General features: G+C 49.9%; 1 protein-coding gene across 2 annotated transcripts in view; it reads right to left on the bottom strand.

The window, feature by feature from the left end:
* The window catches only part of LOC146829084 (aryl-hydrocarbon-interacting protein-like 1), a 135,965-nt gene that overhangs the window by 97,484 nt on the left and 24,990 nt on the right, over positions 1 to 13,491 (bottom strand). For both annotated transcript variants that reach the window (XM_085607712.1, XM_085607713.1), the window contains exon 2: positions 523 to 702. In XM_085607712.1, coding sequence (XP_085463838.1) covers positions 523 to 702 — 180 coding nt within the window. The remainder of the gene's footprint in view (positions 1 to 522; positions 703 to 13,491) is intronic.

The following is a 13,491-nucleotide window of genomic DNA, read 5'->3' as shown; positions in this document are numbered from 1 at the left end:
CCCCTCCTGATGATGAGGGCACCCAAGGCAATTAAATAACTATTGGAAAATATAATGCAAGAGGTGAGAGCATCTATGTACCCCAGAGAAAATAATGAAGAAACTTTGAAGATGAAAGCTAGATTTCACCAAGTTAGATTCAACAATTTGAAGCAGGCTATTCAGTTTGAAAATTTCACGAAAACAGGTATGCCAATGAGTCTCATGTTCTTTTCATCCCAAGATCATACAGAACCTGTGTGCCCTATCTTCATTTTATTTTATAACTTAGGCCCTTCAGTCCCTGTTGCACCGGGTCCCACATTCCTAATGGGGCTTCCCCCCTTTGTCCAAATCCTATGTGTATCTGTTCAGCTGCTTGCTTTAGTTTACAAATGTAGGGGCCCCTTAAAAACTTACCAAGAGTATTCCATCATTTTGTGTAACACCATTTGTAATCAGCCACATGGCTCCGATGAGGATGTCTAGAGCATGCATGTGTGATTATGTAGTGATTTGAAAAAAGCAGAGAACATTACTCACAATGACATCACACCAGAACTCTGCAACCTCCCCAATCCGCATTGAGGTTAGCAACGTATCCCAAACCTCCATCTTGAAGAGTTTTCCAGTGATTATCTCCATAGGGATGCCAACGCTCCGGCTATCATCAATCACAGTCCTCTTGAAATCTGCTGTCAGTGTCTGGAAATGGAAAGTGAGCTACACAGGAAAGGGAAGAAAGGAATGTGAAGTCAGCTTAAGTTGTAAGTGCTGGTGAACAGCAAACATTCTGGATAACACTTGGTCTAAAGTAGTTAATTGTGAGCAGTGAGAAGTCTGGTTTCAGAGGCCCCAGGGCAAACTGGCAATGGAGGCTTTTTACCTCTGTTGTCCTAGGGTCTCTTTGCGGAGACCCTCAAACTGGAGACCGCATACTCCTTTGTGCACTTGACTCTCAGGATAGCAAGGCAGCACAGTCCAAGACTAACTCAGTGTGGTGCTGTGATCTAGGAACCCAGGATTCAGCAACATACCACAATAACACTGAATAAATCAATGGCCAGTCAGGGTTTCTACTTTAATGCGCACATATCTAATTACTACACACAACATCACAAACATATCTAAAATTACAATGGAAACAATAGTTTGGATCTGCTCCTATAAAACCTCACAAGAATAACTATGGTGCAATCAAGCACTAAAGATTAATCGGAGGGAGCAAAAAACCCCATAAACTGTGTCTGTTTCCATTATTTACAAGGGTCTATGTAATGTTCTATGTGCCTGTGGGCTAACCAGCAAAACTTCCTTAGAGACGTATAGCAATAATCTCAGCTGGTAAACAAAAAGTCAGACCTACAGGTTTTGTCGTGTTTTTCGCCATTGGTAATATAGCCCTACTGCCTTTGACAATCACTTTTTACAATCAGTAAATTAAGTCTGGAACATTACAATGATCATAAGGTGTGGTACTTTAGAATTTGGGACCGCGTGGGAGACAGGGCCCTACCCCTGCCTCTTCTGGTATTAGCAAACCGCGAATGGCCAATGCAGTATGTACAAGTGCTTTGTATAACGTTTTAGCGATAAATGCACTTTATATACGATTTTACATTAACTTCGTGGGTTCCATCTTGGAGCGGTGGCCATCTTATGGTTGCCCTCACATAGGCTACACATTACGAACAAATACGGGCCTTTAGATCACATGTGCTCTCTATTTGACTTCCCTGTGACCTGGGCAGCTTGGCTCCGCTGCCCTAGGTCAGTCCGGTCCCACGAGCTCCCCGGCCTACGGCCACCTGTGATTAGCATCAGGGTTTGACACACCATAAAGCCTCTTCATGAACACGAGCCTCCGGCTAATCTCTTTCACACCTGACTCTTCCTGCTTTATGGCTTGTTTCCCAAACAGGAGATGCCCGCGTTTATTGGGGCCTGTTGATATCTGATGCGGGATCTGAGCCTCGCTGGGTAAATAATTGTGGGCTGGCTTAACTGGAATGTGGGATGGTCATCATGACTCTGCCTTTTCGTTTGTAATGAATACATGTAAGATGACCATATCGTAAAACGAGGAATGTGTGCCTGAAGCATGATATTTTGTATTTAAGGAGAAGCCCGTTTCTGTAATTTTAAGCAGTCTCCTGAGAACATACATTGTGTTGTACTTCTCGGACCCCTGTAATTGGTCTGCAGCCAATAAACTGATCTTTGACTTCACCAAGAAGACTCTGTGTTTCTGTAGGTATGAAACAGGAAGAACCCGAAGTCTTAGGGTGTGTTCCCCTGCACCGCTGGGCTTTAAATTCCCAGTACTTCAGTTGGCGCCCAACTCGGGACGATTTCAGCGGTAGCAGTCCAAGCTAGAGGTTCGTGAGGAGCTTCGTGTGGAAATTCCGGAGGAAGGCCGCCACTTCATCGACCCCTGCATGTCGACGTGGTCCGAAAGTCTTTTCTGCGAGGTTCTCCGCGTCCCGACGGCTACGAAGGACTGCTGCCCTGATTAATCGCCCTGTTTTGGACCCTTGACGATTTTGGTAGAGCGAAACAATCGAGAGAGTCTTCTGGTGACGCCATCGATCATCGATATTCAGTTAAGTATAAGTGGAGCGTCTCCCAGTTTGTTTGGTATCCTTCGGGAATTTGGTATCCTTCGGGATCGTTTCGATTTGGAGCTTGCAAGTACCAAAGCCAGAGGTCTCGTGTATTCACGAGAATATCGTAATCGATAATCCTTTGAAGTTTGAAACTAGACTAGTGAGCGAAGATGCCTGGTTCTAGTATATTTGGAAATTTGTTTTGTTTGGGTTGTAGAAAGGATTCCCAGTTAGAGGATTCGTGTCCGGTTCCTCCAATTGGAACTCCAACTTATGAGCTTTATGTAAAGCATGGCGTGGGCCCCATTGCATATAATGCAGTATGCATCCGATACACCAGAAAGGACGGTGTTTTAAAATGGCCCCAAAATGGTAGTTTCGATACAGATATCTTAGATAATTTGGAAGTTAAATTGTTTAAAAAGAAAGCCCGGCCGGCGATGTTTGATTCTTTCCACCTATGGCGAAAGGAAGCCAAACAGAAGGAAATTAAGCTAGCGAAAAGGAATAAGAGAGAAAGAGGTATGTCTGTGATGCAAGCAGCTGTGCAATTTAAAGAGAACGAGGAGGAACAAATGAATGAGCAGTTACATAGACAGCGCAAACTAGTGATCGATAAATGTTACCCTGTTTTGTCACCCCTTGTACAAGATGAAACGAAAGAGAAAGATTCCCTAATGTCCCATTTGCTAAGTTCGCCACTCCCGTATGCGCAAAATGCCACAGCGCCTCCACAGCTCGTAAATGTACAGCCTCCAGTAAATATGCCGCAACCACAGCCGCCAGCTCCTCCTCAGCTGGCTCCTATCCCTGCAGTGCAGCCCTCTCAAGGGCCGCCAGTTTTGTTACCTGTTGCCCCCGCGCTTCCTGCGACTTTGCCTAGCACATCAGCTGCCTCCCCTGGCGCTCTTTCTTTCACTACCCAGGTACCTGTATCTGACTCCGCTTTTCTTCCCTCTGTCTATCCCCCCGTTTTCGCCTCAACTTCTCCTTCAGCACGACAACGTCTAGCTAATGTAGTTACTAGTTTAATGTCGCCTCTCTTTGGGTCATCTAGTATGACCCCTGGTTTACAACGTAAGCAATTGCGTAGTCAGCTGCCTGGTCCTGACGAGAAAGAGGTGTTAGATCATCTGGCGCGTTGGTGGATTGGTTTCCCTTCACTCTATAATGTGGAATCGGTTGTTAACGTTTTTCACCAATGGGATGCCCCAAAACAGAGGTATGTGTTTGACAAAATGTGTGAATTCCTCTGTGAGGAATTGGAGGATCATGGTTCAAACCCAAACCCGCAGGAGTTGTGTCGAGTGCGGTTTGATTTTGAAACAGGTACAATTGTGGGTCCCGATGTAGATAGAGCGGTTGCGACTTTACTGTCCTTCAGGAATGGTGATTGTCAGCAATCATTGTTCGAACAGGAATTCCCTGTGGGGAAAAAGAGAAAAGCGCGACAATACCCTATGAGAGAAGTGCCTCCGGTATGGAAGGAAGCGGTTGCGGCTGATGCCGCTCGAAATATTGCTGCTGCTCCAGCACATTTTCAGCGTGTTTGGGTACATGTCCCATGGAAACGTTCTGAGGTATTAGCGCTTAAGCAGACATTGCCTGACCCCCGTAAAAACCCTGCAGGATATTATAAGGAGTTATCACAAACTGCAGAATCGTGTGTCATGAATCTAGCTGACATAGATATGTTGTTCGGGAATGTTGTTCCACAGCCTTTATGGGGATCCATCCGTAATAAGGATCATGCTGCAGAACTAGGGGGCACATGGGCTAATATTATTGCTGCGGATGCTGGCCAAGTTGGTGGTGCGAAGCCTGACCCATTAGTAGCAGACCTCCCTGGTAGAATTATTACATACATGAAAACTTTAATGCCCGCTGTTAGAACCGGCGGTCTCTAGTTGGCAGAGGTATACACTTCTGACAAATAGGGACCACCCAACTCTAGTCAGGGAAAGGGGATTACACACTCAGATAACCCCTGCTACCCCCTTGGTAGCTTGGCAGAGCAGACAGGCTTATCTCAGAGGCAGTGTGTTAAGCATTTATGACCACATACAGTAATAAAGTGAATACACTACAGATGGACACGACACCGAAGTTATTATAAAAATAGTATTTTTATATAAGGCTTAGCACAAGACCAAATAACGACAAAAATATACCACAGTCTTAATAAATACTCTTTGGAAGGAAAAATAATAGTTCAAGTAAGGTTTCTTCTTGGCAAATAGTTCTTTAGCAAAGTATTCTTCTGAGCACAGTTCTTTGGCAACAATGTAACCCCCACAGGAGTCACACGACGTCGAGTCTACAAGATTCCCAAGGTTCGGCGTCGACCGCGAGGAGCGCTACGTCGAGCCTGGAGTCGCAACGGACCCCACAAGTACAGTACCTTGAGAAACGAAGAAAACGATGATCCACGGCGTCGAGATGTCGGCGTCGAGGTCGGCGTCGATCGTGCCTCGGAGTCGGGTCAACCCGCAGCGGCGTCGAGGGATGTCGGGCCGGGGCAGCGCTCACGGCGTCGAGACGGGCGTCTAGTCGATGCGATCAGCAGCGGCGTCGGGACGGGGTCGCTTGGAGGCAGAGCCGATACTCACTCCTCACTGGCGTCGATACCGGCGTCGAGACGGGGTCACTTGGAGCCGGGGCCGATACCCACTGCTCACTGGAGTTGCTGCTGGCGTCGATCGGGCCCGGCGGCGTCGAGACTGCAGATTTTCCCTTGTGTACTGGAAACAACACTTTCCAGCAATTCAGCAATTCAGTAGATGGTGAAGTCCTTTGGCCCTGTGACTTCAACAGGAGACTGGCACTCTTCCAGTCCTTGGAGATTTTCTAGCAAGTGTTCAGAGAGTACACACCAAGTTCCTCTCTCCTTGTTCCTTGGCAAAAATAAAGAAGCAGCTTTCAGGTTCCTCCACAGCAAAACAGCACTCTGGCAGAAAGGGGAGGCAAGTCCTTAGATCAGCAGGCTTCTTGTCCTTGGTACAGGTTTCCTTGTCAGAAGTGATCTGAGTTCTTGGTTCAGGGGTCCTTCTCTTATACCCCTCTTTCCCTTTGTTCCCTTTGTCCAAGCAGGGCGATTCCCACCATCTCAGGTTTGTTGTGGGTGTTGCCAGGCAGAGGCACCTGGCCTATTCACTGGGCAGGGCAGAGTCCTCAGCCGCCCAGCAGGAGGCGGAGCCAGTATTGTCACTGGTAGGAGCAGGGCTATCAGTCGCCCAGCAGGAGGCGGAGCCTGTATTGTGTCAGGCAGGGCAGGCTACTCTTCCCTCACTCTATGTGTAAACGCCCCATTCACCCCACACTGACTCACTCAGACCTCTGGGGCCACCCAGCCCCTGACACACACACCAAACCAGCAGAGACCGGTAGATAGTTGGACAAGAAAATAGCCACTTTCTAAAAGTGCTATTTTCAAACATAGAATTTAAAAACCATCCATCCTAAAGGGTGTGTTATTAAATTCTGAGTTCAGGGATACTAAACTTGACTTGCTACCATGCTCCCTGAGTCAGATAGATTATAATGGAGTTAATAATCAGTCTGCCCAGTCTGGCCTATTGGAGGCAGGTAGCCCTTCAATAGTGAAAAACGAAAATGGCTGTGATTCACTATTAGGTCATGCCACACACATCAGGGCATGACCTACCTTTTACCAACAATGCACCCTGCCCTAGGGCCTACCATAGAGGTGTCCGAAATGTGGCAAAGTGAAGGTTTAGAGACTGGTAAGTAGGTTTCCTTACCAAGTCGACATGGCAGTCAGGGACTGCACGCAGGCGCTGCGGTGGCAGGCCTGGGACACATTTTACACGCTGCTTCTGTGGGTGGCACAACCAGTGCTGCAAGCCCACCAGCAGCAGTTAACTTACACGCCCTTGGCACACGCAGTGCACTAGACTAGGGTCTGAACAGTAAGTCAACCAAGCCAATCATGGTAACACCAATCAATGTAACAATTTAACATAGGGAGCACTTGCACTGTGGCACTGATCAGCAGTGGCACAGTGCCCAAAGCAATAATCCAGCAAAAACATCGTAAACAGAGGAGGCAAACAGAAAAAAATGGAGGAGAGACTCATGCCAATGATGCCAGGTCTAACACGTGTCCCCTCCAGCTGAAATGTGGGGAGAACTACCCTTCACCCAGGGAGTCCTCATCACTAAGGCGGAAAAATCTGGACAGACCATCAGCATTGGCGTGATCTGTACCAGGGCGGTGTTCCACCGTAAAGTCCATCCCCTGTAGGGAAATGGACCACCTCAACAGCTTTGGGTTCTCACCCCTCATCTGCATTAACCATCTGAGGGGCCTGTGGTCCGTCTGAACCCGGAAGTGAGACCCAAACAAGTAGGGTCTTAGCTTCTTCAGCGCCCAGACCACAGCAAATGCCTCACGCTCTATCGCACTCCACCTTTGTTCCCTGGGAAGTAACCTCCGGCTGATGAAGGCTACAGGTAAGTCTCGGCCCTCCTCATTCATCTGTGCTAGAACAGCCCCCACACCATGCTCTGAAGCGTCTGTCTGGACAATGAATTCTTTTGAAAAGTCGGGTGCCTGGAGGACCGGTGCTGTACACATTGCAGTTTTCAGGGTGTCAAAGGCTTTCTGACAGGCGTCAGTCCAGATCACAAGTCTCGGCTGCTTCCGGGAAGTCAGCGAGGTCAAGGGGTGCACGATGTTGCCATACCCCTTGACAAACCTCCTGTAGTAACCCGTGAGACCCAAGAAGGCTCTCACCTGAGTCTGGGTTTTGGGCGGTTCCCAAGCCAGGATGGTATCTATCTTGGGTTGCAGGGGGGCCACCTTGCCGCTCCCTACTTGGTGCCCCAAGTACACCACTGAACCCTGCCCAATCTGGCACTTACTAGCCTTGATTGTGAGGCCTGCTCTGCGCAGGGCCAACAACACTTCCTGGAGGTGGCGCAGGTGTTCCTCCCAGCTGGCGCTGAACACTGCTATATCGTCCAGGTAGGCGGCGCTGAAATCTTCCAGCCCGGCCAATACCTGGTTAACCAACCTCTGGAATGTGGCAGGGGCATTCTTCATCCCAAAGGGCATCACACGGAACTGGTAGTGCCCATCTGGTGTGGAGAATGCAGACCTCTCTTTTGCCCCATCAGTCAAGGCGATCTGCCAGTACCCAGACGTTAGATCAAACGTACTAAGGTACCGGGCAGCCCCCAACCGATCGATGAGCTCATCAGCTCTGGGGATGGGGTGCGCGTCAGTCTTGGTGACCGAATTGAGTCCTCGGTAATCCACACAGAACCGAAGTTCTGGTGAAGCACCAGGCGCTGCAGCCTTTGGGACCAAGACCACTGGGCTGGCCCAAGGACTGCTAGAGGACTCAACCACCCCTAAGGCAAACATCTTGGAGACCTCCTCCTTGATATATGCTCTGACCTTTTCAGTCACCCTGTAGGCCTTGTGCCTCACAGGAGTGCTGTCCCCAGTGTCCACATCATGGACACACCACTGAGTGACACCAGGGATTAAGGAGAACAGATCAGGGAATTGTACCAACAGATGGCGACAATCTTGCTGCTGCTCAGGGGTCAGTGTGTCAGAGAGGACAACACCATCCACTGACCCATCTTTTTCTTTTGCACACAGGAGGTCAGGAAGAGGCTCACTCTCCTCCTCCATCCCAGCATCTGTGGCAAGGAGCATGCCCACTTCGGACCTTTCTAAGTGGGGCTTTAACCGGTTGACATGCAGGACCCTTAAGGGGTTCCTGGGAGACTTCAAGTCCACCAAGTAGGTGACATCGCTCTTTTTCTCCACAACCTCAAACGGTCCAGTCCACCTGTCCTTGAGCGCACAAGGTTCCACAGGGGCCATGACCCAAACTTTCTGACCAGGTTGAAGCTCAACCAGAGTGGCATTCTGATCGTACCACCGCTTCATCTCTTCCTGGCTGGCCTCCAGATTTGCCTGAGCAAGATCTCTGAAGCGCCGAGTCTGGTTCCTAAAGGCCAGCATGTAACTATATACATCCTGGGGAGGTTTCCTGGGAGATTGCTCCCAGCCTTCTTTGACCAGACTCAAAGGTCCTCTTACCGGGTGACCATACAAAAGCTCAAAGGGGCTGAACCCTAGAGACTTCTGTGGCACCTCACGGTAAGCAAACAGCAGGCATGGCAAGAGGACGTCCCATTTACGCCTCATTGGTTCTTCAAGACCCATGATCATGCCTTTTAGGGTCCGGTTGAATCTCTCAACCAGCCCATTACCTTGAGGGTGGTAAGGAGTGGTAAACTTGTAGGTTACCCCACACTCCTTCCACAGAGACTTCATATAATTTGAAATGAAGTTGGTGCCCCGGTCTGACACCACCTCTCGGGGGAACCCCATGCGGGAGAAAACACCCATCAGTGCCCGTCCCACCACGGGGGCCGTCACTGTTCGGAGAGGGATGGCTTCCGGGTACCGGGTGGCATGGTCCACCAAGACCAGGATAAACCTGTTGCCCATGGCTGTCTTGGGGTCCAGTGGCCCCACAATGTCAATTCCCACTCGCTCAAAGGGGGTACTGACGACGGGAAAAGGTTGGAGGGGAGCCTTCTGCTTCCGCCCACTTTTCCCACTTGCCTGGCAAGTCTGACAGGTCCTACAATGGATATCTGAATCCCTTCTCATCTGAGGCCAATAAAAATGGGTGACAAGCCTGTCATAGGTCTTGTCCTGCCCCAGATGTCCAGCTAACGGAACGTCATGAGCCAACCCCAGTAGGAAGGCTCTGAAGCGCTGGGGTACCACCAGCACACGGGCTGACCCAGGTTCAGCAGCCTTAGGCTCGCTATACAGGAGGTCGTTCTCCCAGTAGACCCAATGTGATCCTGACTGATCACCTGTCGTTTGGGCTGAGGCCTGCTGCCTCATACCCACAAGAGAAGGGCACACTTTCTGTTCCGCACAAAATTCCTCCCTGGAGGGACCACCATCCTGCTGCCAATGGGTCAGCTCGGGCAGGTCTCCCAGTTCGGCCACTTGTTCTCCTGTCGGTTCCAGGGCATCCCCCTCAGGGTCTGCTCCCTCCTGGACCGCGGGAACGATGGGGGACGGTTTCCCGCGCCCCCTGCCTCTTCTCTTCACGGTTGGGACCTGGGCCATACTTTCAGGCTCCGGGCCCCCATCAACACCCTTACTGACTGACATGGACCGGGTGGTCGCACACACCCACTCAGGCAGACCCAACATTTCCAGATGCGCTTTTCTCTCCACCTTAGCCCAAGGGGAGTCCTCCAAATCATTGCCCAAGAGACAATCAACAGGCATGGCGGGCCTCACAGCAACCTGAAGAGTACCTGAGACCCCCCCCCACTCAAAGGGAACTTGAGCTACCTCACACTGACTCTGTGAGTTGTCAGCAGCTACAACGGGGTAGAATGCATGGGGGACCACCTGCTCTCTGGACACCAAGTGACACTTGACAGCTGTCACACTCGCTCCGGTGTCTCTGAGAGCTTCCACCCTATGGCCATTAATGGTCACCCACTGCCTATATTTCTTAGTGTTACTAGGCAGGGGGGTTGGAGGGACCATTTCCACGTCTCCTAAAGAGACCAGGGACATTTCTGCGGGACCCCACCCACCGGGGGCACCCATCTCCTCCCCTCCCAGGGCTACACTCGCTACCTGACGAGGGGGTGCACGCGGCGGTGCATTCGAATCCTTCATGGGACACTGGGGATCATAATAACGGTGTCCCACCTGCTTACAGGCATAGCAGGTCATGGGGCCCCTGTGAACAGGTTTACCTGTCGGGGCCTCTGGTTTTTTTACAGGGGGAGGCTGGGAACCCTTCCCTTGGTTCCCTTGGGGACTACTTTGGGGCCCTTTCTGAAACTCCCTCTGTTTACCCCTGTCCCCCCCACTCTTCTGCTGGGGACCCTGCCCACCTTTGGCTGAGTCTCCCACTGGACCCTTGTGGACCCTGGTACTGACCCAGCGGTCCGCCTCCTCAGCAAGTTTTCTAGGGTTAGATAGCTTGCTGTCAACAAGGTGCTGGCGTAGCTCTGGAAAACAGTTATTAGACAAGTGCTCCCAAGCAAACAAATCATAAAGAGCATCATAACTATCAACCTTGCTACCCTTTATCCAACCATCCATGGTTCTGCAGAAAAAAGACACATATTCAACCCACGTAGTACCAGGCAACTTCTTACATTCTCTAAAGGTTTGTCTGTACTTTTCTGGAGTTAAGCCATATCTCAGCATTAAAGCATCTTTCATATGAGTATAAGACATCCTATCCTCAGCAGGAAGGCTCAACAAGGTATCTCTCCCCTCGTTTGTAAAGCGGCTCCACAACCCCGTTCCCCAATCCTTCTCAGGGACCCGGTGGGCCAACAATGCTAACTCATATGCTTTAAACCATTGGCTAATATCTTCATTCTTACTGTAATCTTTGATCACATCCTTAGGAAAATAAAACCTACTTTCTGCAGGCACGGATGGAGTGCTGCCACCAGAGGGATTCAACTCTAAACTCTTAGTTTTAAGCTCCATCTCCCTCACCATCTTCTCACGTTCAAACGCTAATTTCTCTCTCTCAAAATCTAATCTTTTGCTCTCCATTTCAGCTTCTCTCTTGCTTCTCGCATTCTCTAATTCCAACTGCCCTCCTAATTTAAGTTTTGCCATTTCTAACTTGTACCCCCTCTCCTTCTCCCTGTCTTCTAATTCTTCGGGGGAAAGGCTCCTAGAGGACGCACTACTGCCTGGAGATGACACTGGCCCACCTGTGGGCTCCTCCTCTTCCTCTTCTTCTTCCTCTTCCGGTACCACCACCGGATCAGAGGGATTTCTGGCCTCTAACCAGGCCTTCAGCGCTTTGAGGAAGCCCTCTTTCTTTGAGACACCTGTGGTAGGAACTTTAAACTGCTTGCAAAATCCTTTTAGATCTTTTAGCGTGTAGGAATCTATCTTCTCCTTATCGAATTCCCCCACAACATTCTCCACAGGTGTAGCAGCTCCGGCATTCTCCATGGTCAAAACTGGCAGTGTTTAAAAAAAATAAGCTCCAGGAAAGCGGAGAACAAAAATAGAATATCCTACCAAACAGACTGTGGCAGCGTTATGGTCTGCTTTCACTATGTAGCGTACACTAGTCACTGCACATGAGTCATAAATGCAAAATTCAATCCCACCGCTGCCACCAATGTTAGAACCGGCGGTCTCTAGTTGGCAGAGGTATACACTTCTGACAAATAGGGACCACCCAACTCTAGTCAGGGAAAGGGGATTACACACTCAGATAACCCCTGCTACCCCCTTGGTAGCTTGGCAGAGCAGACAGGCTTATCTCAGAGGCAGTGTGTTAAGCATTTATGACCACATACAGTAATAAAGTGAATACACTACAGATGGACACGACACCGAAGTTATTATAAAAATAGTATTTTTATATAAGGCTTAGCACAAGACCAAATAACGACAAAAATATACCACAGTCTTAATAAATACTCTTTGGAAGGAAAAATAATAGTTCAAGTAAGGTTTCTTCTTGGCAAATAGTTCTTTAGCAAAGTATTCTTCTGAGCACAGTTCTTTGGCAACAATGTAACCCCCACAGGAGTCACACGACGTCGAGTCTACAAGATTCCCAAGGTTCGGCGTCGACCGCGAGGAGCGCTACGTCGAGCCTGGAGTCGCAACGGACCCCACAAGTACAGTACCTTGAGAAACGAAGAAAACGATGATCCACGGCGTCGAGATGTCGGCGTCGAGGTCGGCGTCGATCGTGCCTCGGAGTCGGGTCAACCCGCAGCGGCGTCGAGGGATGTCGGGCCGGGGCAGCGCTCACGGCGTCGAGACGGGCGTCTAGTCGATGCGATCAGCAGCGGCGTCGGGACGGGGTCGCTTGGAGGCAGAGCCGATACTCACTCCTCACTGGCGTCGATACCGGCGTCGAGACGGGGTCACTTGGAGCCGGGGCCGATACCCACTGCTCACTGGAGTTGCTGCTGGCGTCGATCGGGCCCGGCGGCGTCGAGACTGCAGATTTTCCCTTGTGTACTGGAAACAACACTTTCCAGCAATTCAGCAATTCAGTAGATGGTGAAGTCCTTTGGCCCTGTGACTTCAACAGGAGACTGGCACTCTTCCAGTCCTTGGAGATTTTCTAGCAAGTGTTCAGAGAGTACACACCAAGTTCCTCTCTCCTTGTTCCTTGGCAAAAATAAAGAAGCAGCTTTCAGGTTCCTCCACAGCAAAACAGCACTCTGGCAGAAAGGGGAGGCAAGTCCTTAGATCAGCAGGCTTCTTGTCCTTGGTACAGGTTTCCTTGTCAGAAGTGATCTGAGTTCTTGGTTCAGGGGTCCTTCTCTTATACCCCTCTTTCCCTTTGTTCCCTTTGTCCAAGCAGGGCGATTCCCACCATCTCAGGTTTGTTGTGGGTGTTGCCAGGCAGAGGCACCTGGCCTATTCACTGGGCAGGGCAGAGTCCTCAGCCGCCCAGCAGGAGGCGGAGCCAGTATTGTCACTGGTAGGAGCAGGGCTATCAGTCGCCCAGCAGGAGGCGGAGCCTGTATTGTGTCAGGCAGGGCAGGCTACTCTTCCCTCACTCTATGTGTAAACGCCCCATTCACCCCACACTGACTCACTCAGACCTCTGGGGCCACCCAGCCCCTGACACACACACCAAACCAGCAGAGACCGGTAGATAGTTGGACAAGAAAATAGCCACTTTCTAAAAGTGCTATTTTCAAACATAGAATTTAAAAACCATCCATCCTAAAGGGTGTGTTATTAAATTCTGAGTTCAGGGATACTAAACTTGACTTGCTACCATGCTCCCTGAGTCAGATAGATTATAATGGAGTTAATAATCAGTCTGCCCAGTCTGGCCTATTGGAGGCAGGTAGCCCTTCAATAGTGAAAAAC

This window comes from Triturus cristatus, chromosome 5_2 (genome assembly GCF_964204655.1).
Source record: "Triturus cristatus chromosome 5_2, aTriCri1.1, whole genome shotgun sequence".
In the NCBI taxonomy this organism is placed as follows: Eukaryota; Metazoa; Chordata; class Amphibia; order Caudata; family Salamandridae; genus Triturus; species Triturus cristatus.
This window is presented reverse-complemented; position numbering and strand designations above follow the sequence as displayed.